The sequence below is a fragment of the Panthera onca genome, chromosome D3 (assembly GCF_046562875.1).
Source record: "Panthera onca isolate mPanOnc1 chromosome D3, mPanOnc1 haplotype 2, whole genome shotgun sequence".
In the NCBI taxonomy this organism is placed as follows: domain Eukaryota; kingdom Metazoa; phylum Chordata; class Mammalia; order Carnivora; family Felidae; genus Panthera; species Panthera onca.
This window is the reverse complement of record NC_138350.1, coordinates 257,756-283,336: the sequence shown is the minus strand read 5'-3', so window position 1 is coordinate 283,336 and position 25,581 is coordinate 257,756. Positions and strand designations below refer to the sequence as shown.

The window sequence follows — 25,581 nt, the reverse complement described above, 5'->3', positions numbered from 1 at the left end:
GCGCCTGCGCTGCGTGGCCGGCCCCCACAACCTCCCCCCCCCCGCCCCCGCCCCCGCCCCCGCCCCGGGTCCTCGTCGCACCCGGCTCCGGAGCCAGTTCGTGCGCGCGTCAGGGTTCACCGCGGGGCCCCCGCGGACATCAAGGCCGCCCCGGCCCCCGCAGCCTCGCCGCGTCGCCCCTACCCCCCACCTCAGGCTTCGGGCCGCTGCGCCGGGACTCACGCGGCCCACCTCGGAAGTGTGCGCGCAGAACTACATTTCCCAGAGTGCCGCCCTCCCTAGAACTACATCTCCCAGACGGCTCTGCGGCGCACCTCCCCGGATTGGCAGGTCGGAGGTTTCCGATGGACCTCCTCTCCCGCGCTGCCTGAGGGTCTCTGGGTCAGAAATGTCAGGCGGAGCCGCTCTCCTCAAAATATGTCTGTGGGTGAACATAAATGTGTCACCAGGAGGAAACTTCTGTATCCTTTACATTTCTGATGCTAAAGCGAAGTCATTTACAAAGTCAAAGTAAGTGAAGCAGGTAAATTCTAGTGCATCCAACTCAGCACTGACCAAAGTAATGAAAATAAATGAAATGAGGGCTTTAGGGAGAAAGAAACTTTAACTGTGGAAAGAGGAAGAAATTAACGAATATAAAAGCAGAAGTTAGGGGCTCAGGTCATGATCTCACGGTTCGTGAGTTCGAGCCCGGTGGCGGGCTCTGTGCTGACAGCTCGGAGCCTGGAGCTGCTTTGGATTCTGTGTCTCCCTCTCTCTCTGCCCCTCCCTCACTTGCACTCGGTCTCTATCTCTCTCAAAAATAAATAAACATTAAAAAAACTTTTTTTGAAACAGAAGTTAAGGAATTAAAACAGCAAAAACTTGAAAAGCCACGTTTTTAAAATAAAATATGAAATCATACTAGAAATTTTTACCAAAAAATGGGGAGGAACAGCAAAAACAGCTGGTAAAGAGAAAATAGAAATAGCCATAAAAAACAAATTTAAGGGGCGCCTAGCTGGCTCAGTTGGAGGAGCGTATCACGCTTCATCTTGGGGTCCTGAGTTCAAGCCCCACATTGGGTATAGAGATTACTTAAAATAAACTAGGCGCGTCTGGGTGGCTCAGTTGGTTAAGTTTCTGACTTCAGCTCAGGTCATGATCTCGTGGTTTATGGATTCAAGCCACAAGTCATGCTCTGCTGAGACTCAGAGCCTGAAGCCTGCTTTGGATTTTGCGTCTCCCTCTCTCTTTGCCTCTCTCTCTCTCTCCCAAAAATAAAATTTAAAAAAAAAAATTAGAAAAAATTAAAAAATAAACTGAAAAAATTAAATACTTGTAAAAGAATATTTTACTCAATTCTCTGTAGTATGTTAATAAATTTGGAAAACAATGAAGTACATGTTTAAAGGAATAGTTAGGTAACTAACTTATTTTAAAATAATATCCATGTAGAACTAAAGCCAGTGTTAAAAAGCTTTCAGCTCCTGGCTCAGATGTTTTAATGGGTGAATCTGAATCCTCCACACTATGAAAGGACATAGTTCTTGCCAATTTCCAGAAAAATCTAGATAGAAGGGAAGTTCTTCTTAACACAAAGGTAGCAAAAAACTTATGCCATGACGAGACAAAGGTTAAAAAAAAAACCCAAAAAACTATAAAGCAATCTCAGTTCTGATATTTTTGTGAAAATTATGAAAAAATAGCAAATGAAATCAAGCAATATTAAAAATACATATCAGGGCGCCTGGGTGGCTCAGTCGAGTGTCCGACTTGGCTCAGGTCATGATCTCGCAGCTCGTGAGTTCGAGCCCCACGTTGGGCTCTGCTGACAGCTCAGAGCCTGGAGCCTGCTTTGGATTCTGTGTTTCCGTCTCTCTCTGCCTCTCCTCCCACTTGTGCTATGTCTCTCTCTATCAAAAATAAATAAAATGTTAAAAAAAAATACATATCACAACTAAGTAGAAGGCATTGCAGGACTTTATAAACTAATGTAATTAGTAATGTAATGTAATTATTAAAGATTAAAGGGGGAAACATGCATCATCATCTCAATGGATACTGAAAAATCATTCAATGAAATTCAATCTGGAATGTGTATTTTTAAAGAATTTACTCATACAGGGGAGCCTGGGTGGCTCAGTCGGTTAAGCGTCCAACTCTTGATTTCAGCTCAGGTCGTAATTTCACGGTTCCTGAGTTCAAACCCTGTTTGGGCTCTGCACTGACATTGCAGAGCGCGGTTGGGGTTCTCTCTCTGCCTCTCTCTCTCTCTCTCTCTCACACACACAATAAGTAAACTTAGAAAAAAAAAGAGAACTGTGTTATAGCTACAGTTTTTTTCACATTTAAAATGCTCATAAAATTTCTGTCAAGTAAGAACTCTCAGATATGGGGATGCCTGTGTGGCTCAGTCACTTAAGTGTCTGCCCTCAGCTGAAGGGAGCTGCCTCACCCAGGAGTAACCTCCTTGGGGTCAGCCCATATCCAAAAACTGGTCAATATAAGGTTACAAAGTCCCCACCCCTTTACCTCAATTTTCTTCATCTCTGAACAACCAGTTTCAGAGATTCTATGAAATTAGTTGAGGCCTCTGTTGTGAAAGCATCACTGTTCAACTTTACCCTTCTGTCCAGTCCTGCTTCCCTCATTCCCGCACGGTGGTCGTTCCTGAGAGCAGTCCCTAATACACCACCTGTTTATTATAAAGTCTGTTTCCCGCAAAATTCAACCTACTGCATGTGTATACTTACTGTCCTAACTAGCTTATAAATCTTAGAAAAATAAATTTGTCTCATTCTTTGCTGAGTCCCTTAAGGGAATAGACTTAGATAGTAGATATTCTACAAGAGCACAGTAATAGGAAGATCTAGAAAAGCTAAGACTGAGAAGAAACTATTACGGGGGCGCCTGGCTGGCTCAGTCTGTGGAGCACGTGATTCTTGAAATCAGGCTTGTTGAGTTCAACCGTCATGTTGGGCGTGGAGCCTACCTAAAAAGGAGGAGGAGGAGGAAAGAAAAGAAGAAGAAATGGTGATGTAAAAGACAATTCCAAAAATGAAGAAATAATTATTCTAGGTGTATTCCATATAAATTAACCAACCAATCCAATATCTAATAAGAGCCCATTGTTTCCAAATTTGGCAACAAAAACAAATAAGAGCACTTTTTAAAGTTTATTTATTTTGAGAGAGAGTGTGAGCAGGGGAGAGGCAGAGAGAGAAGGAGACAGAGCCACATTCTGTAAGCATTTATGGGAGAAACAAAGCAGCAATGACAGAAAATCTCATGATCTTGAGTAATTATAACAACACCAAAAAGGCAAATTAAAGTCTCAAAAACCTGGTGAAAGAACAAGTAAATAAGCCAAAAAAAAGCAAAGGATATATTAAAAGTAAAGGCAAACAACCAGACAACACTGGCAAGAACTAAAAGACGGAAAGTAACGGACATCTAGAGAACACACTGTTAGAAAACCACAGGCCCAAAGTGGGGGCACTTGTAATACCTAACCTAATACAGTCCCAACTTCCTAGAAATGCAATCCTAATAGGTCAGCACCAATAAGATAATCTGTCACATAGCCCTTTTCATCCCCCAAAGGAAGAGGAGGTAATCCACACTAAACATCCTTTGTCCTCAAATGAAGGTGACCTTACCTAAAATAATCTTTTTTGTTTGTTTATGACCTCTTTGTCCTGCCTTTTAAAACCTTTTCCTTTCTGTAGCCATTTGAAGCTCCCCTCTACCTGTTAGATGGAATGTTGCCTGATTCATGAATTGATTAATAAAGCCATTAGATCTTTAAATTTTAGTTGGTTTGATTTTTCTTTAACAACACTATCTAAAGACTGTTAAGCATGCTAATCTTTGTGTGCACATGGCACACTGTCCCGGATAGGTTCTATATTGGACCACAAAGTTAGTCTCAATAGAGTTACAAGGATTGAAATTAAAACAATTAAGACAAAACTCAACATACCAAAAAAGTCTAAACTGATAGAAATACAAATCCTGGGGCGCCTGGGTGGCGCAGTCGGTTAAGCGTCCGACTTCAGCCAGGTCACGATCTCGCGGTCCGTGAGTTCGAGCCCCGCGTCGGGCTCTGGGCTGATGGCTCGGAGCCTGGAGCCTGTTTCCGATTCTGTGTCTCCCTCTCTCTCTGCCCCTCCCCTGTTCATGCTCTGTCTCTCTCTGTCCCAAAAATAAATAAAAAACGTTGGGAAAAAATTAAAAAAAAAAAAAAAAAAAAAAAAAAGAAATACAAATCCTGAGCTCTTTTCTTTTTTTTTTCAACTTTTTTTTTTTTTTTAACTTATTTTTGGGACAGAGAGAGACAGAGCATGAACGGGGGAGGGGCAGAGAGAGAGGGAGACACAGAATCGGAAACAGGCTCCAGGCTCTGAGCCATCAGCCCAGAGCCCGACGCGGGGCTCGAACTCACGGACCGCGAGATCGTGACCTGGCTGAAGTCGGACGCTTAACCGACTGCGCCACACAGGCGCCCCTGAGCTCTTTTCTTTATTCCACTTACCTCCAATTTAATCTTCTCTTTCTATCTGAATCCAGAGCCACTCAGTTATAGACTCATAAAACTGCCAAGCAGATTATATATTTAGCAAGTCTCAAAAATATATTCTCTGCCTAGTTCTCTGATTGATGTAAATTTTTACCACGTAAAACCTTTCTTAGGCTAGCCTCCAATCCTCCAATCTGGATTGCCATTTTATGTCATGTAAGTAAATGTAAATGCACAGGCTCTAATCCTACAGTCTTCCCTGATCTTTCCATAGGGACTTTAGTCTCTTGCTAATCCAGGTCTCCTTATTCATAATTATGTGCCTACATTTTTGTCTTTATTTCCCTATTTCATTCAAATATTTGTTGAATAGAAAGCTTTTCTTTAAAAAAAAAAAAAAGATTTTCAGGCAGAAAGGCCTTTTAAAATTATGCTGTTCAGGGGTACCTAGGTGGCTCAGTCGGTTAGGCTATGGACTCTGCATTTCAGCTCAGGTCATGAGTTCAGTTTGTGAGTTTGAGCCTTGCATCGGACTCGGGATTCTCTCTCCCCCTCTCTCTGCCCTTCCCATGCTCTCTTTCTCAAAATAAGTAAAATAAACTTAAAAATATGCTATTCATAGTTTTGGGGGGGTTAAAATTTTTTTTTTTTTTTTTTTAGTGATCTCTATACCCAACGTGGGGCTCGCACTCACAACCCCGAAATCAAGAGTCGCCTGCTCCACCAGGAGCCAGCCAGGAGCCCCATTATAGTTTTATTGTATTGGTATGAGATAATTGTTTGATCTTGGACCAGGAGTCTATTCGTGTCTATTCTTGGTGCCCTTCTATTTATTTCTTTTCACCTACTGTAGTTTCTCTTGTATGGAGTTACTGTGTTATTCAGTGCGCTGCTATTCAAGACTTGTTTTATAACGCTGGGAACGGCAGCTGGTGGCCTTACAAAGTGTCCTTCTCTGCTACGCGTTGGGATCTGAACCCTGTCTTGTTTGAAAGCAGACCTCAGCCAGTCGGTCCCTGCACTGAGGCCGGAACGCAGAGGGGACCGACACTAACCCACCAGGCTTGGTCCGCTCTGCACAGCCGCCTTCTGCTGGAGGCCGGGCCAGTGAACAGGGACCCTCCGCAGAGGATTCTGGGAGATGTAGTTTTCTTCGGGGCCGTTCCTTCAGGTGCATCGACGCATGACGTACTTCCGCTGCGCCGCACCCGCAGCTGTAGTCGGCTACTCTCCTGCAGGGCTGTTTCCGGCTCGGTGTTGGTGGACCGGAGCGGGCCCGGGAGTTGCGAGTTCCCGGGGCCCCGGACCCGCGGAAGCACAGACTTAGCCCTGGCCGGCACGTCCTGTGCAGACCGGGAGCTTGGCCAGCTAAGCCCTACGGTCGGTCTGGGGCGTGGTCGGAGCCAGGCCGGCCTCGGGGGTTCCCGTGTCAGGGCCGCGTCACCGCACAAACTCCTCTCCGACTTCTTCTGCCCGGGGCCCGAGGCCTCGGACGGGTAGGTGACGGGTGCCCGCGGACCCACCTTCTGTGGGGCGGGAGGTCCGTCCTGGGTGGGCGCGGGTGAGACCAGCAGGGAGACCCTCACGGTTCGGTTCTCTGCTCCGCAGTCTGCACGAAACAGCACGGGATGGCCGCCGGGTTCCGGACAGCTTCGTGTTGGGTAAGTAGGGACTTTCTCGTTTTTAAAAAGGTGACTCGGCACTGAGGATGGGCACGTTCATCTTATGGTCACAACCGGGGCCCGAACTCGCGTGTTCCCGCGCTTCACCCCTCCCCGCCCCCTTCTCCCCGTGTCTCTCTGGTCTCTAGAAACGTTCCCTGTTTTCTGGCACTTTGTGTCCGGTGTCCTCTCATTTGAAAGTTATGCTTTATTGCCAGCTGCAGACCCTGAACTTTGGGGGAAATGAGGGTCCTTGTTAAGGGAGCAGGAGGGTTTTGGAGCTGGGGAGGGCCAGTGGATCTGGCTGGTGACTAGCCAAGTGATCGATGGAGGGAGCGAGAGGGGACTTGACAGTGATTGCTGAACTTCTGACCTCTTGACAGGGTGGTGATGCTTCCAGTCTTGGGAACGTTATAAGCGACATCCAGGAAAAGAGTGTAGCTTTGTAGGTGTTGAACGTGTGGTGCCTACAGTTGAATCTTAGCTCGAGCGGGAGTTCTCAATTGGAAATGTCCGGATTAAAGGTCCCTATGTTAGTCGGAGCTCAGGATATGATGTCACAGCGCCCTGCAAAGGGCCAAATGGAGCATTTGTGGCAAAGACCAGGAAGGACTGTAGTGCAGAAGGGCCAGGGAGCAAGAGAGGTGGAAGTTTGGGAGAGTGGCTGTTTCCCTGTGAATTTGAGAAAAGAGATCTTCATAAAAGCCGTGAAATGGAATACTTCAGAGCAGTATTTCATGAGACAAATGGTATCTTTTGGACTTGGATATTTATAAATCCTAAGCAGTTTTTCCCTACCAGAGAGAACGTTGGAATGGTCACTTCCTGAGAGGTAGTGGGAGTGTTGTAAAGTGAATCACATAAGATCGTGGACAGTGGAGCGTAAGGCAAATTACTGACAGCAGAGACCTTTCTCAGGTGGTGTGACACTTCGTGTGTGACAAGAGTTTGGGTGCCAGTAAGAAGGGAGTTCACTGAGGTGGCCTGAGTGATACACTTGACCTTAAAAGTAAGGATATTTTACTTTATTTATTATTATTATTTTTTTAAGTACTGTCTACACCCAATGTAGGGCTCAAACTCACAACTCTTAGATCAAGACTAAGCCAGCCAGGTGCCCCAGGATCCCCAGGATATTTTTATCCTTCTTTTTTTTAAACGTTTATTTATTTTTGAGAGACAGAGAGACAGAGCCCAAGCGGGGGAGGGGCAGAGAGAGAGGTTGACACAGAATCTGAAGCAGGTTCCGGGCTTTTGAGCTGCCAGCACAGAACCGGGCGTGGGGCTCAAACCTATGAACCGCGAGATTATAACCTGAGCCAAAGTCAGGTGCTCAACTGACTGAGCCACCCGGGCGCCCCTAGGATATTTTTATTCTCAGTAACTATATAGGAGCGCCCGGGTGGCTCAGTCGGTGGAGTGTCCAATTCTTGATTTCGGCCCAGGTCATTCCTGGGTTTGTGGGATCTAGTCAGGTCTGCATTGAGCATGGATCCTGCTTGAGATTCTTTCTCCCCCGTCCCTCTCCCTTGCTTGGTCATGTGCACGCTCTCTTGCGCTTTCTTACAAAAACAAACAAACAAAACCATAACCATATAGAAAATACGGTAAGAGAAAACATGTTTACAATAGCAACTAAAAAAAGGTAAAATAAGTGAACGGACTCATACTTTATAAAGAATAAGTAAGTAAACAAGAGTAAATTAAGACTCTTTATTTTTTTAAATGAAGGCTCTAAAACTATTGAATAGTAGTAGGTACCACAGTTGGGTAGGTACTTTGTATGAAATCATGAAAGACTTGTGACGCTGTGAGGCAGGTGTGTCTCCATTCTACAGGTAAGGAAACTGGGAAACCTGTCCATGGTACCAAACTGGTAAAGGATATAAGGGGACCAGGGTTGCAGGGCAGGGACTCAAACAAAGCAGTGTTTTCAGAGTTTGTGCTCTTATTGCCCCTTACATTTTAACGTGAACAGTACTTGCCTGTTTTGAGTGCACGTTTTTTTTTTTGTTTTTAATTTTTTTAATGTTTATTTATTTTTGAGACAGAGAGAGACAGAACGTGAACGGGGGAGGGTCAGAGAGAGGGAGACACAGAATCGGAAACAGGCTCCAGGCTCCGAGTTGTCAGCACAGAGCCCGACGCGGGGCTCGAACCCACGGACCGCGAGATCATGACCTGAGCCGAAGTCGGCCGCCCAACCGACTGAGCCACCCAGGCGCCCCTTGAGTGCACGTTTTGACTTAACAAACATTTACTGACTATTACGCCAGGTAATTTTCTAGGGCATGTAGGGGTGAACAAGATTGTCAGGGTCCGTGATCCCATGCAGGGTGTGGGAGATGGTCAAACATTCCAGAGGAGCATCATAAACAGACAAAACCAGCTGTGAATATCATGCATGTGAAAGAGAGCGGCTGGGTGGCTACTTTAGATTGGCTTCCTCTCGAGGCAGCGTATAAATAGAATCTGAGTGATAACTTCATGATCATAGGACAGTGGGTGTAGCAGGGGAGGAAGCATTGCAGCCTGGGGTTGCGTTCCAAGCAAGTGGCAGGTGCCTCTGGTGGAAAGCAAGCCCGGGCTGGAGTGGATTGGGTTGGTGCATCAGCCGGGGCCAGATTGTGTAGGGCCCTTTAAGTGAGGGGAAGGATCATGATGGAAAGTCCTAGGAGATTTCATGTTACCTTATGTGATGTTATTATTTTCAAACTGTAGAGAAGTTGCAAGAATAGTGTTAAAAACTCCTGTACAGCATTGTATATAAAAAAAAAAAAAAAAACCCTTGCCCCAGAATTGTCAACTATTTGCCATATTCAGTCTGTCATTTTCTCTTTTCTTCCTCGTCTGTGTGTATACGCATGTGTACACACGCACACTCATTTTCCTCCCTCCCTCTTTGTTCCAGTTCGTGGCATCACTTCACCTCTGAAAGCCAGCTCTTGCCTACACACCTCATCTTTTTTCCCTAGTCCTCTCTTCCTTCTTTCTTTCCCTCCTCCCTCTTTCTTTTCTTCTTTCTCCTTTCTTTCCCTTCCCTGTTATTTTATTGACACATGTATTCTAGCTTAAAAGTATTGCTTTTCCTCTTTCATATTAAACAATTTTTGATTGCATCCTTTTAGAAAGTGGGATTGTAAGACACAGCCAAACCCCCTTTGGCTTCCTCTTCTGTCAAGTGGTAGTCAGTAGCGGGTGCCCGATCTCAGGGTTGAGTCAGGCCCCATAGTGGTGTGGAGCCTACCTAAAATAAAATTTAAAAAGCTTTATAAAGGGTAGTCAGATTGGGGGCTTCCCATCCAGACTTTCCCTTCCCTTCCCTTCCCTTCCCTTCCCTTCCCTTCCCTTCCCTTCCCTTCCCTTTCCTTTTTTTTTTTTAAATGCTTTTTTTATTTTTGAGAGAGAGAGAGAGAACGCATGAGTAGGGGAGGTGCAGAGAGGGAGACAGAGGATCCAAAGACAGCAGTGAGCCCGAATTGGGGCTCGAACTCCCGAAGCATGAGATCATGACCTGAGCCGAAGTTGGACGCTCAACTGACTGAGCCACCCAGGTGCCCCCAGACCTTTTCTACTGGAAACGTGGTTTTATGTTTTTCTTCTCTTCTGTAAATGGTGCAGTTTGCCATTTCCCCTACATTTGTTTTAGAATTCTTTATGGCAATACATATAGATTGTTGTGTTTCTTTATTCTTTTGAGAGACAAGTATGTTTAAATTTTTAAGAATAATTGATTAAAATTATGATTTTTATGGGTGATGGGGTGGAATGTCAGGTGTGCTTAATTCAACATTTGAAAAGTTTTGTTTCTATATGAATTGCATCATACTGTGTATAATTATATTCCAATTTGAAAAAACGTCACTATGGAATGGACGTACCATATTCTCATTTAGCTATTCTCTTATTGATGGAAATTTAGGTTGTTGAGAGTGTTGCTCTTGCAGACTTTGAAACAGTGAACAACTCTGCACGTGTATGGATGTTCCTATCATTAGTTTTTGGTGACAAATTTGGTACTTCTACATTCTCTTAAAACACAGTGCAGTCACAGGGCGCCTGGGTGGCTCAGTCGGTTGAGTGTCCGACTTCGGCTCAGGTCATGATCTCGCGGTCCATGGGTTTGAGCCCTGCATCAGACTCTGTGCTGACAGCTCAGAGCCTGGACCCTGCTTCAGATTCTGTGTCTCCTGCTCTCTCTGCATTCTCGCACGCGCTCTTTCCCTCTCTCTCAAAAATAAGTAAACGTATTTTTAAAAATTAAAAAAAAAAAAGCACAATTCAGTTTCTTATAATCATCTTCCCATCCTACTTCCCCTTTCTCTCCTTAGAGGTAATCAATTTGGCGTATATTCTTCTAGATCTTTGTACATACCTTTGTGTATAGCTGTTTATATCCTTAAAACATTTGGTTTATTTGTGTGGGTTATTATTTAAATGGGTTTCACTCTATATAACATTATTTCTGTTTTTTTCCATTAAAAAATATATTTATAGTTGTGTCTGTAATGGTTTTATACATATTTATCCCTGTGTGACTTCTGACTTTTTTTTTCTTTAATTGAGTTCTAACTTAATGATAGTAAAATGCATAAATCTTAAATAGACTATTTATATTCTTTTAGGTTTCTGGACCCAATTCCAACGAGAGGGGTGGGGGTGCAGTTCCCCTACATACAACAGCAAGCAACTCTTGGACACCAGCAGGTTGTCTGAGAATTCAACTTAATTCCAGCACTGTCTGCCCAGAGATGGCACTAGATTTCACAAGCTGAGGGCTCAGTCCCACCAGACTGCCCTTCTTCCCCCAAGCTCAGCCACAGGTTTCAAGGCCCAGGCTGTTGTTACCAGGGTTACAGATGGGAAGTTTCAAAGACTTGCTCCTTAGGTTCAGTTAATTTGCTGGAATAGCTCACAGAACTCAGGGAAACACTTAATTTACATTCACCCGTCTATTAAAGGATATGGTAAAGAACACCAAATCAACAGCCAGAGTTAGAAGCGCACATGGGGAAAGGGCTTGGAGCCTCCGCGCCCTCCCAGGTGCGCCAGTCTCCCCTCTCCACGTCTTCAATCTGGAAGCTCTCCGAATCCAGGCCTTTTGGTTTTTAGGGAGGCTTCGCTGCATCGGTGTGATTGATTAAATCATTGACTGCTGGTGATTGATTCAACCTCTAGCCCTCCTCCCCTCCTTGGAGACTGGGCAGAAGTGGGGGCGCACTCTCCCATCAACCAGCTGCCCATCTGTAGGTTACCTAAGGGTTTCCTAAAGTTGCCGCATTAACATAACAAAAGATACCTTAATCACACTTATCAGGGAATTTCCAAGGGTTTTAGGAGCTGTGAGCCAGGAACCCTTGGATGAAGACCAAAATACATGTGAGAAATATGTTTTGAACATTTGAATGACCAGATATTTTTACAAATCACAAGACTGAAGCATACACTGAAGACAAATCAAAATCAAAATAAAGATTTCCGACCCCCTAGCAGGTTCCGTTGTGTTTCCTATCACCACTGCCCCACCCCCCAGGGGCCACTTCTTTTTTTTCTGTTACACCGTAAATCTTGCCTTTTTTTTTTTTTAAACTTAATGTAATTGGAATTCTAAGTGTCTGGGGTTATGTGTCAAAGAGTAAAATTCCTATCTACTTTTAGCTGAATTCTGAATTTTAAGTGTTGGATTCTACTATATTACTTTGTTTCATCTATTAAAATGATTGGTTGGCTGTTCTCCATGAATATACTAGTGTGACTTCACGGATAGATTTTTGTGGGGTTTTTGTTAATTTTGGATTGTCCCTTAATTTTTTGGATAAATTTCCTCGTCCTAGTGCTATGTGTGTGTGTACAGGCCTTGTTACTTTACTAGTATTTTTATCCAGATATTTTGATCAGAGTTAATAATAAATGAGTTAACACTACAGTCTGTGCTGTACTTGCCTGGTTTTGTCTGTGGGGTTTTGTGTAAGTTTGTGTGATATACTGTGTGGGCATCCCATGGTTTCCTGGCTCAACATCAGTTAGACATTTTGGGAATTTTATGTCCTTTCCATGTTGGTAGAACTTACTTAAATGTAGTGTGGGTCCATTGCCTTTCTGGAGAGGGTATACCTTTGTGGGGTTTTTTGGGGGTTTTTTTTGGTTTTATTTTTTTAGTGTGTTTTATTTTTTATTTTTTGAGAGAGACAGAATGCGAGCAGGGGAAGGACAGAGAGAGAGGGAGACAGAGAATCCGAAGCAGGCTTTAGGCTCTGAGCTGTCAGCACAGACCCCAATGCAGGGCTCGAACCCACAAACCATGAGATCATGACCTGGGCTGAAGCCGGACACTTAACCAACTGAGCCACCCAGGTGCCCCAAGAGGGTATGCCTTTGATTGCTACTTATTTATTTGGTTTTTTATTTTAATTTTTTTTTTTAAAGATTTTAATGTAACCTCTGTACCCAACATGGGGCTCGAACTCCTAACCCTCAGATCAAGAGTCGCATGCTCTTCTGACTGAGCCAGCCAGCGTCCCACTACTTATTTTGTGACCATTGATTAGTCAAGCTTGCTTTTTAAATTATTTCTGGGCCAATTTTGGTTACTTTTACTTTTTTAAAACAATTACTTAAATCCACGTTTTTTACAGATTACTTTTACTTTCTTAGAGGATTTTTGCTTCTTAAGTTTTCAAATTTATTGGAACAAATTTGTAAATATAGTTAGGTCTGCCACCATGTTTGCTTTAGAAATGTGAATTCAGCACAGTTGGTACCGTAGGGAACAGTGTGAACTTTCTGTCTGACTTCAGACAGGCCTCTTTCCACTATTTTATGATCAGCTGCAGCCCCTCTGACATCCAAACACCAGGTCTTGCAAAGTGAAGTGCTATATTGTCATTTTATATATTTCTTAAATAAAAGAAATATTTTTATATATTTCATAAATGTTGTCATTTTATATATTTTATATATTTCATAAAACTTCTGTTTTTGGTAGGTTCCTGGTGTTCATTTTTATGTGTTGCTGACAAAGGTGTTGTGCCCCAACCCCATTCTCCCCATAATCCCCGTGAGTTTGCTGTGTGACTTTGCATAGTGATGATTTTTTGCAGCATACCTGTCACATTATGGTAGAATTGCCTCTGTATAATAATCTCATGAATTTAACAGTCTCAGAGTTATGGACTCTGTCCTGGTCATAATAGTTTTCTTTTTTTTAATTCCTGCGTTTCTTGACCAGGCTTGGCCAATAAAAGCTTTTTAAAATAGTTTCTTTGTATTTTATTTTTATTCTCATCAAGCTCAAAATATAGTAAAAAGCTTAAAATAAGCCTCATGGCTTGCCTCCACTCTCTGCTCTGCACCTTTTTTCTTCCATCCTGTGCCCACACTCAGCCATTTGGTCCCTGTTCACTCTTGTGCCCCTGCCGTAGCTTTTACACAGTCACATTGGTGTGCGTTGCTTTGGTTTCTCCTCCGCCATAAAGTTGCTGGCTTGATGAGTGGCCTGGGCTTGATCTGGATGCAGGAAGTCGCGGCCTCATTTTTCTCCATCACAACCTCAGATATGCCTGTCAACTCTCCCTGTCCTTGGCTCCGGCGGTTGTGTCGGCGAGCATTCATGATTCTCTGGTCACTTTCAGATATTGGAGAGTCCAGTCTATGCTCTATTCCCGCCTCCTCTCCTCGCCGGACTTAGGCTGCGGAGGAGAGATGGGAGGGCTCATCTCTTTACTCCCACTTCCTGTGGAGGCTCCTCCTGGGTTGGGAAGATCAGTGCTGAGGCCAGAGAAGCTCCTGTTGTCAGGTGGTCCGTGCCCAGCACCAACACGGTTGCTTGGAGCCTGAGACGGGCCCCGCCCTGTATTTCCATGTTGTGAAGCGATTCTCCCTCGCTCACCTCTGCAAGTTCCCCCAGAATTCACTGTCTCTTCCCACTGCAGGGTCTTCCTGCAGGCAGCGCTGTTGGGTTGGGATCCTGTCAAGGGGGATCAAGTTCAGGAATCTTTGGGTGTCACTTCTCCACTGCCTTTGCAGAGTGCTCCAGAATCCTCATCTTTAGGAATTCCCAGAGTGCAATGTACCAGATTCCTGCTTTACTGAAATCCCTGAACACAGACCAGTTCCTTCTGACTGGGCTCAGTGGACATCCACACTGCCTCTTCCTTCCCTCCCTTCCCCCAGTGGCCTGCTTCAGGGAATTGTGTCCGGCTGCTTCTCCAGCCTCTCGTTCCCCTCATTTCTTCTCCCTCAGGCATCCTCGCCTTGTTAAAGGGCCGCGTCCTTGCCGTCCTCCTCAGCACCCTTCTCTGTTGGCCATGTCATACCCACCAGGATGTCATCTGGCTCTGTTCTCACTTGATGCCCAGAACCCAACCACTGCTTATTGCTCCAGTGCTCTCACTCTGGCACCAGCCACCTTCATGGCTCCCAGATCCAGGACCCTCCCTCCTCCGTGGCAGGAAGAATGCTGTCAGGTGTGAGTCAGAGCACTCTGCTCTTGTCTGAGGCCTTCCGACGGCCCCTCCTCTCTTGGAATGGAACCCCAAGACCTTCCCATTCCCTTTGAGCCATGCAGGACTGTGTCTTAGTTTTCATGTAGCCTGGAGGGCTCTTCCTGCAGAAATCTTGACATTCCTTCCTACATCGCTTGGGTTTCTGCCAAATGTTGCCTCACTGGAGGGCTCCCTGATCACTCCATCTTCCTATGCCTGCTTCCTGAACTCTGTCCCCTTACCCTGCTTGAGTCTTGGCAGAGCGCCGTCCCCACCTGCTTGGTGGGTAGTTACAGGTTTACTGTCACCTCCCCCTGAAGGAACAGAAACCCAATGTGCATTGCTGAGCCCCCAGCACCTGGGACAATCCTGGCACTGTCGGTGACTCATAAATGCTTGTTGAACGATCAGTACTTTTTTGGTCCCATGAAAGGATTTATTACGAGCCTACTGGGTAGTTCGCGCTTACGGCTCACACAGAACTGCCAGCCCACCCCCACCCACAGTGGCTCTCCATCGTCTTCAGCTCTGCAACACGAGCTCCAGGCCCAGAGTCTGCTGGAGGGAACCCTGCTTGGCCTCAGTAATGGATCCCTTCTTTTTTTAATCCAAAAAATTTTTAATTTTTTTTTTTTTTTGAGACAGAGCACGAATGGGGGAGGGGCAGAGAGAGAGGGAGACCAAATCTGAAGCAGGATCCAGGCTCTGGGCGGTCAGCAGAGAGTACGACATGGGGCTCGAACTCACAAACTGTGAAATCACGACCTGAGCCGCTGAAGTTGGATGCTTAACCAATGGAGCCACCCACGTGCTGCTGGGCCCCTTGTTTTTTAATTTATGTATTTATGTATTTATTTATTTAATTTTTTTTATGGTGCCAGGCTCTCACTCCCTCTGAGACTCAAGATGGGTTGAGTAGCCGTGAAGATGACAGCTACTTTGGAGGGTAGCCCTTCCCATGTGTTTAGAATTGTTCTCTCCATTCCTGGGCAAAATGTATCCTGGATAATTTTTTTTTATCAAAGATTTGAAACACCTGTTTCATATGCATGTATAGATGTTTATTTCCCTCTACAAGACTGAGAGCTTCTTGAAGGCGGAAGCTGGTTGTGTTCATCCTGATATTTTCAGGATCAAAAACAGTATTTTGAACATGGAAGCTCAAACATTTTTTTGTTTTGGTTTGCTTTTATTCTAAAAGCCTGTGCTGAACTGGGCACAGGAGGCAGTCAGTCTATGGAGGAACATTTCTCCTTTCCCGGCTCCTGTACATCTGTCCACATCACCTAATGCGGTGGCATCCGATTGAATGGGATGTATATTATTACAGGGGTTGTTGTCATTCAAGGATGTATCTGTGGAGTTCACCCGGGATGAGTGGCAGTTACTGGACTCTGCGCAGAAGTACCTGTACAGGGACGTGATACTGGAGAACTATAGCCACCTGGTGTCTGTGGGTAAGTGCGGCTTCTTCGTTGAACTCCGATCACGAATTATAAGTTGCCATCCTTTTTTCTTTTCTTTATCTACCCTGAGGTCTCTAAAGTACTTAATGATTATGCACTTGAGCTTTGGAGGTCAAAGGCTCCTAGTCCCTATTTGGCCCTCATCTCCTAATTGTAATCGTCCCCCCAAGTGCAAGTGAGCAGTTTCACTTTGTAGTTCCAGACCCCTGAGTTCCTAGCAGCTCGGCCCACATCCTCTGTGATTTTCCATCAACAGGGTATCATGGTACCAAACCTGATTTAATCTTCAAGTTGGAGCAAGGAGAGGAGCCGTGGATAATAAATGCCAAAGTTTCCCGTCAGAGCTGTCCAGGTGGGTGAGTGGGAACCAGGAAGGTGTGGGTGGGGGTGTGAAGCACGGCTTGCACTTAGGCCGTGTTGTGCGGAAACTTTCCTTTGAGGCCCTTGAACCATGGGGGGCGCTCGGGACAGGCCCACAAGCCAGCTCCTCGGGAAAGGAAGGGACCATCGCTCTGTCCACGTGTGGGTTTTTGTCTCTGGCTCTGAGGGGCAGGCACACCCTTCCTGTCTGCACTCTGCTCAGATGCTTTCTGGGTTAGTTTCCTTCCCCCCGTGGTCCAGGGCCGCCTCAGCCATCCCAGCCTCTGAACAGTCCTCTCTCCTCTCCTTTTGTGTGGCTTCGTGCCCTCTGCTCTCCTTATGTGTACTTCCTCTCTTCCTTCCACAGATGAAGCCCTCAGTCTTTTCGTCCTTTGCTCAGCATCATTGTGTTGCGTTATTTCAGCGCTTCCTTTTCTCAAACTGGTCACCTTGAAATTACAACTGTTGCTTTCTTGGGCACTTTTCTTAAAAGGATTCCAAAACCTACCACGGACTCACCTGTGTCATTAAGTGATTTTGTCACCTTACATTTCCTGGCTCCTTACTCTTCCCTTCGGAGTCGTACAGAGTTTCCCAAATTTACCTGTTCTTTCCTGCCGATATTGTAACGACTGAAAGTCTCTTGCGCTCTGAGGATTTAAGCTTTCTTTCCCCCGTGTTGTAGCATCCTGTGGACATCCTTGTCCTCTTTCTCCCGCCCTCTCGTCCTGGCTATAAATGCTCATAAGAGAGCCGGGCTTCCTCACTCATTCTCAGCAGCAGAACTGGGAAAGAACGCTTCCCCTGTGCCTTCCTCACTTTGATTACTGCTGCTGTTGCACTTGAGCTACCACGACCCGGCTCTGCAGGCTCTCCTTGGGTGCCCCGTCTCCCTTCTCCTTTGCTAATATCGGTTCTGCTTCTGTTTTTGCTAGTAGTTGAACCTTTGGTGGTGTCTCCATAGCTCCTATGTCCTCAGTTGTCACCCAGACAGGATCAGTATTTTCCCAGGCGTGGACAGCTCAGATTCTTAGCCATATTTGAGAACTCTAGTCTTTTCTTTAGCTGTTCCTGCTGTAGTTATTTTCATAAACGTCCCTGTCACTAGTTTGAAGAAATACACAAGTATCTTACATCCCAGATTCAACCCGAGTAAACATTAAAGAATTTATAGTTTCAAGTGACGCTTGTCTGGCACAGGATGGCAGCTCCACAGTGGCTCAGCGCAGAAGCTCGGTGATGTCAGGGACCAAGGTGCCACGTGTGTCCCTTTTCTCACCCTCAGATGTTATACTTTTCTTCTGCCCAGGTGGGTACCTTCATGCCGGGCATCACATGAAGACACAGTCACTGGATAAGCCCTGGTTTTTTCCAGAAAATCCCTTTCATCAGTCCCCAGAATTTTTCTCAAAGCCTGCCGGCATGTTTTCTTACAGTTGACACGCCAGTGTCTGAACTAGCCGGGGGGCGGGGGCGGGGTGGCAGAGCTTGGTGGAGCCCCACGTGGACCCTGTCCTCCCCAGTCAGGGCTGGTGCTCGGGAGGAGGGCAGTACCGTTGGGAGTGGAGTGAACAGTGTGTGCTAGGGTCCTGCCTCTGGGTTTTCATCACACTGCCCTTCTTGCCACCTGGACGCCTTTAAATGTGCGAATGTGAACATGAAACACGGTCATCGCTTCTCCGGGGAGCGGTACATGTTCTTATCCTGGACCTGAGTCCAGAATTTGGACCCAAGTCCAGAATTTCTTGAGATGTGTGTGGTATCAGCAGACAGGTGTGGCTGTGGCCTCACGATCTGAAGTGATGGGGTGAAAAGATCGACGGTCTGTTCTAGACACATGCAGTAGTGGGGAAGGAACTGGAAGCTATGGTAAAAGCTTCTCTTTCCAGAGGGGTGGATGAGGGATGGCAGTCATCACTGGTCTGTCGCACACTCTCCTCCTTGGGAAAAAGTTCAAGGAGGACTTCTTGCCCTGGCATTGGTGTAATTTCCCTGTTCAGTCTTCTCTTTTTGTGCTGTGCAGCCCCTGGTGAGATAAGGCTTGGGGAGAATGGCCCGTGTCTGTTGGTGCAGATTTGGGGGTATTTAGGGCTAAAAAAATCATAGGCTGTTATCAGATCAGGCTCAGGTTCCCTTCAAAACTTCACAAGTGTCCGGTTAGTTTTTTTTTTTTTTCCCTGACTAATTCTGTTAAGCCAGTAACAACAACCAAAAATTGTCCGGACGTGTCTTCAAGCCTGAGAAATCCTCTCTTCTAGCCACTGGTCTTGGTATTATCACCCCATCCCCCCATTCTTGAGTTTAGTGGGCCCGCTTTGAGGTACAAACCATACTCCAAATTGTTTCCACGTGAACAGGGAGAGAGGGTTTAGCAGGAGGTCGTCAGGAAGCAGGAGAGCTCCTGATGATTCCACGGTGTGAAGCTGTCGTGGGATGATGAGGCTGTACCCCGATGAGTGCTCGACCCACACCTGCCACTTCTTTCCAGGCGCCCTGTGTGGACATCACACTCACCATGGCGTGACTGGGCCTCATCGCTGTGCGGCCTTCAGTGTCATCCGCTCCAGGGCTGTTTTGGTACCCCTGCCCTGGGGGGTCCTGTCCATCACAGCATGGAGATCAGCCCCCTCTTCACTGAGCACTGACCTGTGGTCCGTGTGCCTGCTTACTGTCTCCATTTGGATATTTGACTGGGATCGTTAGTGTAGTAAGATTCAAAACAAAGTCCTTCGTTTTTCCTCCAAACATGGGTCTCTCAGTGTTTTCCCTCTGCAAGGGCAGCACCCCGTTTCTCAAGCCTACAATCTGGCGTTAGTAAAGCGTCCCCTTCTCAGCTTCTCCTTCATCTAGTCCTTTGGTAGGTTTTCTTGGTTCTGTCTCCGTGTATGTTGCACATTTGCTCAGCTCCAGAGCTCAGTCTGAGCCACTATCAACGTCTTCCTGCCTTACTACAGCGGCTTTCTCGTTGGTCTGTCAGCCCTTCTCTTCATTTTTTCTTTTTTAATTTTTTTTTTAACATTTATTTATTTTTGAGACAGAGAGAGACAGAGTATGAACGGGGGAGGGGCAGAGAGAGAGGGAGACACAGAGTCAGAAGCAGGCTCCAGGCTCTGGGCCATCATCAGCCCAGAGCCCGACGCGGGGCTCGAACTCACGGACCGTGAGATCGTGACCCGAGCTGAAGTCGGACGCTTAACCGACTGAGCCACCCAGGCGCCCCCCCTTCATTTTTTACTTCACAGCCAAACATCTTTTAAAAGCATGACATGAAAGGGGGGCCTGGGTAGCTCAGTCAGTTAAGTGTCCAACTGGTAATTTCAGCTCAGGTCGTGATCTCAGGGTCATGAGATTGAGGCCTGTGTCATGTGGAGGATTCTCTCGCCCTCTCTCCCTCTCTCCCTCTTTCCCTCTCTCCCTCTCTCCCTCTCTCCCCCCATCCTCTCCCCTCTGCCCTTCCCCCGCTCTCACACATGCTCTCTCCCCCAAAAAATGTTTCAAAACATGTTTTCTGGAAAAAAAAAAAAAAAAAAGAACAGGGGCGAGTCGGTTAAGCATCCAACTCTTGATTTCGGCTCAGGTCATGATCTCACGGTTCGTGGGTTCGAGCCCCACATCAGGCTCTGTGCTGACAGCTCAGAGCCTTCTTTGGATTCCGTGTCTCCCTCTTTCTCTGTCGCTCCCCCACACGCACACTCTCTCTCTCTCATAGATACATATACTTAAAAGCAGAACACGAATCAAGATGTTCTCTAATTAAAACCCCTTGGTAAGATGAAAACTTTTTGTCATGGCCTTGCCTGTTTGGTTCCTGCCTCACTCTATTCATTCAGTGGGCTTTGACTATCCTGACCTCTTTCTATTTCTTTTTTTTTTTTTTTAATTTTTATTTAAAGAAGGCACATGCAACATGGGGCTTGAACTCACAACCCTGAGATCAAGAGTCTCATGCTCTACTGAGTGAGCCAGCCAGGTGCCCCATTTTTTCTGTTCCTTAACTGTGCAAGCAGGTTCCCTTCTCAAGAACTTTGTATGTGCTTTTCCTTCGGTTTGAAATGCTCTTGCTTTAATTTTCGTGTGGCTAACTCAATCTTCTATTTTTTTTTAATTTTCACTTTTTCTAAATATTTATTTTTGAAAGAGAGAGTGTGAGTGGGGGAGGGGCAGGAAGAGAGGGGGACAGAGGATCTGAAATGGGCTCTGCGCCGACAGCAGAGAGTCTGACACAGGGCTCCAACTCATGAACTGTGAGATCATGACCTGGGCCCAAGCTGGACACTCAACCACCCAGGAGCCCTGCTAACTCGCCTTTTAGTGTCTCGTTGTACCTGTCTGAATATTATACCCTAGTTACTCTGTATTGTCTCAGTTCACTTTTTGAGTAATAAGCATCTGTAATAATGACATTTCGATATCAGATAAATGACATTGGCTCCTAAGTGCAGGCTAAACTTTGTAAGCCTCTGTTTTAAAAGCCATTTTGGGGGCACCTGGGTGGCTCAGTTGGTTAAGTGTCTGACCCTTGGTTTTGGCTCAGGTCGTGATCTCGAGGTTCATGAATTTGAGCCCCACGTTGGGCTCTGCACTGACAGTGCAGAGCCTGCTTGGGATTCTTTTCCCTCTCTCTGCCCCTCCCCTGCTCACCTGCTCATGTTCTCTCTCTCTCTCTCTCTCTCTCTCTCTCTCTCTCAAAACAAATAAACTTAAAAAACCATTTTTAATCACTGCTAATTTGCCACCCGTATTTCCGTAATGGGCTTGGTTTGACGTCGTTCCTCGTGCTCCCCAGCTCAGAAAGGAGGCATGTACACTTGGCCAGTATTTCTTTCGAACCAGTGTCTGAGGTCTGTTATCAAAAAAAGACTCATTACGTGGCAGTTTTAAAACTAATTTGATATCAGCTTCATGTGATGATTAAAAAAATATATATGTATTTTTTTCTTAGAAGATTGGAAAGAATGGTACCAGAAAAATCCAGATGAGCTTGAAAATGTTGAGAGAACTTATGCTTGTAGTGCATTTGGAAAACTTAATCTGAGCAGAACCCATGTTTCTTCAAGACAGAGAATCCATAAGTATAACACACATGGAAGAAGTTTGACACAAAACTCAGGTTCAACCAGAAACTGTCTGAGAAAAAATCCTGATAAGTTTCATGGATACGAAGAATCATATTTTCTTAAGCATCAAAGAGCTCACAGTATAGAAAAAAACTGTGTGTGTAACGAATGTGGGAAAGCTTTTCGTTGTAAATCACAGCTGATCGTCCATCTGAGAATTCATACGGGAGAGAGGCCTTACGAATGCACGAAATGTGAAAGGGCGTTCAGTGCGAAGTCAAACCTCAATGCTCACCAGAGAGTCCACACGGGAGAGAAGCCCTACTCCTGCAGCGAGTGCGGGAAAGTTTTCTCTTTCAGGTCACAGCTCATCGTCCATCAGGAAATTCACACGGGAGGGAAACCTTACGGCTGCAGTGATTGTGGGAAAGCCTATAGCTGGAAATCACAGCTCATTTTACACCAGAGAAGCCACACAGGAGTGAAACCTTATGAGTGTGGCGAGTGTGGGAAAGCCTTTAGTCTGAAGTCCCCGTTTGTTGTACACCAGAGGACTCACACGGGAGTGAAGCCCCATAAGTGCAGCGAATGTGGGAAAGCCTTTAGGAGCAAGTCCTACCTCCTGGTTCACATCAGGATGCACACAGGCGAGAAACCTTACCAGTGCGGTGATTGTGGGAAAGCCTTCAATATGAAGACACAACTTGTTGTTCACCAGGGAATCCACACGGGAAATAATCCTTATCAGTGCGGTGAATGCGGGAAAGCCTTCGGTAGGAAGGAGCAGCTCACTGCGCATCTGAGAGCACATGCCGGGGAGAAGCCCTACGGGTGCAGTGAGTGTGGGAAGGCTTTCAGCAGTAAATCCTACCTCGTTATACACAGGAGAACACACACAGGAGAGAGACCCTATGAATGTAGTTTCTGTGAGAGAGCCTTTTGTGGGAAATCACAGCTAATTATACACCAGAGGACTCACTCAACAGAGAAGCCCTACGAATGCAGCGAATGTGAGAAAGCCTATCCTAGGAAGGCTTCACTTCAGATACACCAGAAGACTCATTCAGGAGAGAAACCTTTTAAATGTAGTGAATGTGGGAAGGCTTTCACCCAGAAGTCGTCCCTCAGTGAACATCAGAGAGTTCATACAGGAGAGAAACCGTGGAAATGCTCCGAATGCGGGAAGTCCTTCTGTTGGAATTCAGGGCTTCGTATACATCGAAAAACTCACAAGTGAGAAATTGAAGTGAAGTAGATGTTAGAAACTCTCTCATAGAAGTTGATCCTCAGGAGACTAAATGATAATATGGGCGGGATGCACCAAGCGGGAAGTCCTAAAAATACACTCCTGCCGATTGAGTCCGAGAGAGACGGTCATATTTGGAAGAATGGGCAAAAGCTTTGAGAAGTAAGGCCTACAAGTCTCTGTAGACAAGAACTGAAGGAGTGAGGAACAGTGACATCAGATGCGGTGGTGTCATTATGAAGATAAAATTCAGAGAATTCGTATTTAAAACCTTCTAAATTTAATAAATTGGAAAAGCATTGTCCCATAGAAAATGTTATATGTGGAGAGTCACATTCCAGATTTGAAGCTATGTTTTAGATTGAAGAAAACCTCGATTATAAATGGTAGATTTTTTCACGGTGGAGTATAAAGTTGATTTTTATTTTGATATGTAAATAAAGCGGTGGAGGAAAATGGCAAGGAACATATTCTGAGGGTTGAGAGATATTTAGTGTGACTTTCCTGAGTAACACTGAATAGCATTTTTAAAAATTTTTGGTATTTTATTTTTTAACGTAACTTGTTAGACATATATTTGGTAGCTTGTGGAATAACATCCCCCCGATATTCTCCATATTAAATGCTAAATATCAGTATTGTCTCTTCATTTCTTAGCAATATAACAGAAATAATGTTGGTTTTAATAATGAAAAGATACTGCTCCCTAAATGAGTTGACTCACTCACCGATCTACGTAAGTGGGTCTGGCAGTTATTACGCGGCTGCTGCATAAGAGAACTCATTGGAACGAACGTGGATTATATGTTAGCAGTGCGGGGTCTGTTCACGGGTAAGAGCACAACTAGTTTTCTCTGCAGAAGCACCTCTCGTGCGCGTTGTCCGGTTGGCGTCTTTCCGGGCATCTGTTCATCAGCCATTGCTGGGTCTTTGCTAGATTTTGAGCCTCAGATTCAGCGTCACATGAACCAGAAGGGAAGTGTGGGAACTCACTTACTCTTGCCCCAGAATTGAGACCATCAATTCCTCCTGCCCTCCTGGTTTCCCAGAATAACTCTGGGTGGTGTCTCTCTTTGCACCTGCTTTGCTGGCCTGTGTGCTTCCTCTTCTCCAGTAAAAGTGTTTTTTTTCTGCTAAAGTTAAAAAGAGTTAATTTTTTTTTAAGTTTATTCATTCATTTTGAGAGAGAGCAGAAGCACAAGTGGGGAGGGGCAGAAGAGAGGAAAGAGCAAGAATCCCAGGGAGTCTCCACAGTGCCAGTGCAGAGCCTGACATGGAGCTTGAACTCAGGAACCGAGAGATCATGACCTGAGCCGAAGTCAGACACTCAACCGACTGAGCCACCCAGATGCCCTATTTCTTTTTTTCAATATTTATTTATCTTGAGAGAGTGAGAGGTTGTGAGTGGGGGAGGGGTAGAGAGCCAGGAAGACAGAATCCCAAGCAGGCTCCACACTCAGTGCAGACCCCGACTTGGGGCTTGAACCCAACGAACCAGGAGATGATGACCTGAGCCGAAATCAAGAGTCGGACAGATGTTTAACCGACTGAGCCACCTGGGCGCCTCAAGGAGAGTGAATTTCCTGGGTGCCCTGGTGGCTCAGTCGGTTAAGCGTCCGACTTCAGCTCAGGTCATGATCTCACGGTTTGTGGTTCGAGCCCCACTTCGGGCTCTGTGCTGACAGCTCGGAGCCTGGAGCCGACTTTGGATTCTGTGCCTCCCTCTCTTTCTGCCCCTCCCCCACTCGCGGTCTGGTCTCTCTCTTCCTGAGTCAAGAAGAAAATCAGATTCTGTTTACATTCCAGTATGGAAACCTGTTAGCCCATAGTATGAAATAGTGTCCTTGTGGACACCAAGAACCTCGTAACCCCTGATGATTAGATTTTGGGAACACTGAGGGACTGTTGCCAAAGAAGAGTTTTTAATTTATGAAGAAATAGGAGACGAGGTGGGGTGGCTACTCCTGGTCATTCATACTAGCCCTTAAGCAGTGACAGACGTGAAGCCCTGAAATCTCTTCTCAAGGAAGAGTATTAACTGTGACATTTGTCTTGCTGAAGTAAGCTGTCCATTTCACGTGCTCGCTGATCCCTTATGTAAACAAGTATTGGTCTAGAAAAAGTTGTCTCTTGATGATTCGTGCATTGATAGCTGACAGGAGTCTGAGGACTCGGCCTAGCAAACTCCTGGCAGACGTCACTAGAGGCTCTAGAAATACGTAGCTTGGATGTTGGAAGCTTACAGCTCACCCGTCACCTGCAGCTCGCTGCCTGTATTTGTATGGCTGGCAAGCCAAGAAGTCTTTATGTTTTTTAATGTATTTTTATGGCTGTATGTATTTGTGTGGCTGTATTTGTATGGCTGGCAAGCCAAGAAGTCTTTATGTTTTTAAATGGCTGCAAAAAGATCAAAACTACTTCACGAATTGAAAAAATTATTTGAAATTCAAATTTCAGCATCCATAAATCAAGTTTTGTTGGAACACTGCCAGGCCTAATCGTTTGTGTGTTGTCTGGCGGCTTTTGCACTAACTACAATGGCAGAGCTGTGACAGATACTGTTGCCCAGGAAACCTGCCAACTCCTGATGTAGGGCCCCTTTCCCTCCCTGAAAAAGTGGAAGAGAAAACCTTGCAAGAGCAGGTTTATTCTGCCAACACCCCAGGGCTCAATACTACCAGTTCTGTGCCCAAATCTGTTCTCATAAGGATCCCAGTCGTTGGCTTAAGTCTCACTCTTGTTATCTAATTTTCACGTGATTATTTCCATAAAGAAACTATTGCTAATTAACTTCACATCCTGAGGTA

At 45.6% G+C, this 25,581-nt stretch overlaps 1 protein-coding gene across 3 annotated transcripts in view; it reads left to right on the top strand.

Moving 5' to 3' along the window:
* The first annotated feature begins 5,714 nt into the window (after positions 1-5,714).
* The window catches only part of LOC132665221 (uncharacterized), a 60,910-nt gene continuing 41,043 nt past the window's right edge, over positions 5,715-25,581 (top strand). Inside the window, exons 1-5 of one of the 3 annotated variants that reach the window (XM_078436005.2) lie at positions 5,715-5,997; positions 6,110-6,162; positions 15,976-16,102; positions 16,368-16,463; positions 21,414-22,761. In XM_078436005.2, the coding sequence (XP_078292131.1) occupies positions 6,130-6,162; positions 15,976-16,102; positions 16,368-16,463; positions 21,414-22,761 (1,604 nt within the window). In that variant the 5' untranslated portion in view covers positions 5,715-5,997; positions 6,110-6,129. Of the gene's footprint in view, positions 5,998-6,109; positions 6,163-15,975; positions 16,103-16,367; positions 16,464-21,413; positions 25,258-25,581 lie in introns of those variants that run through there. The other 2 variants (XM_078436004.2, XM_078436003.2) reach the window with 2 other exon arrangements.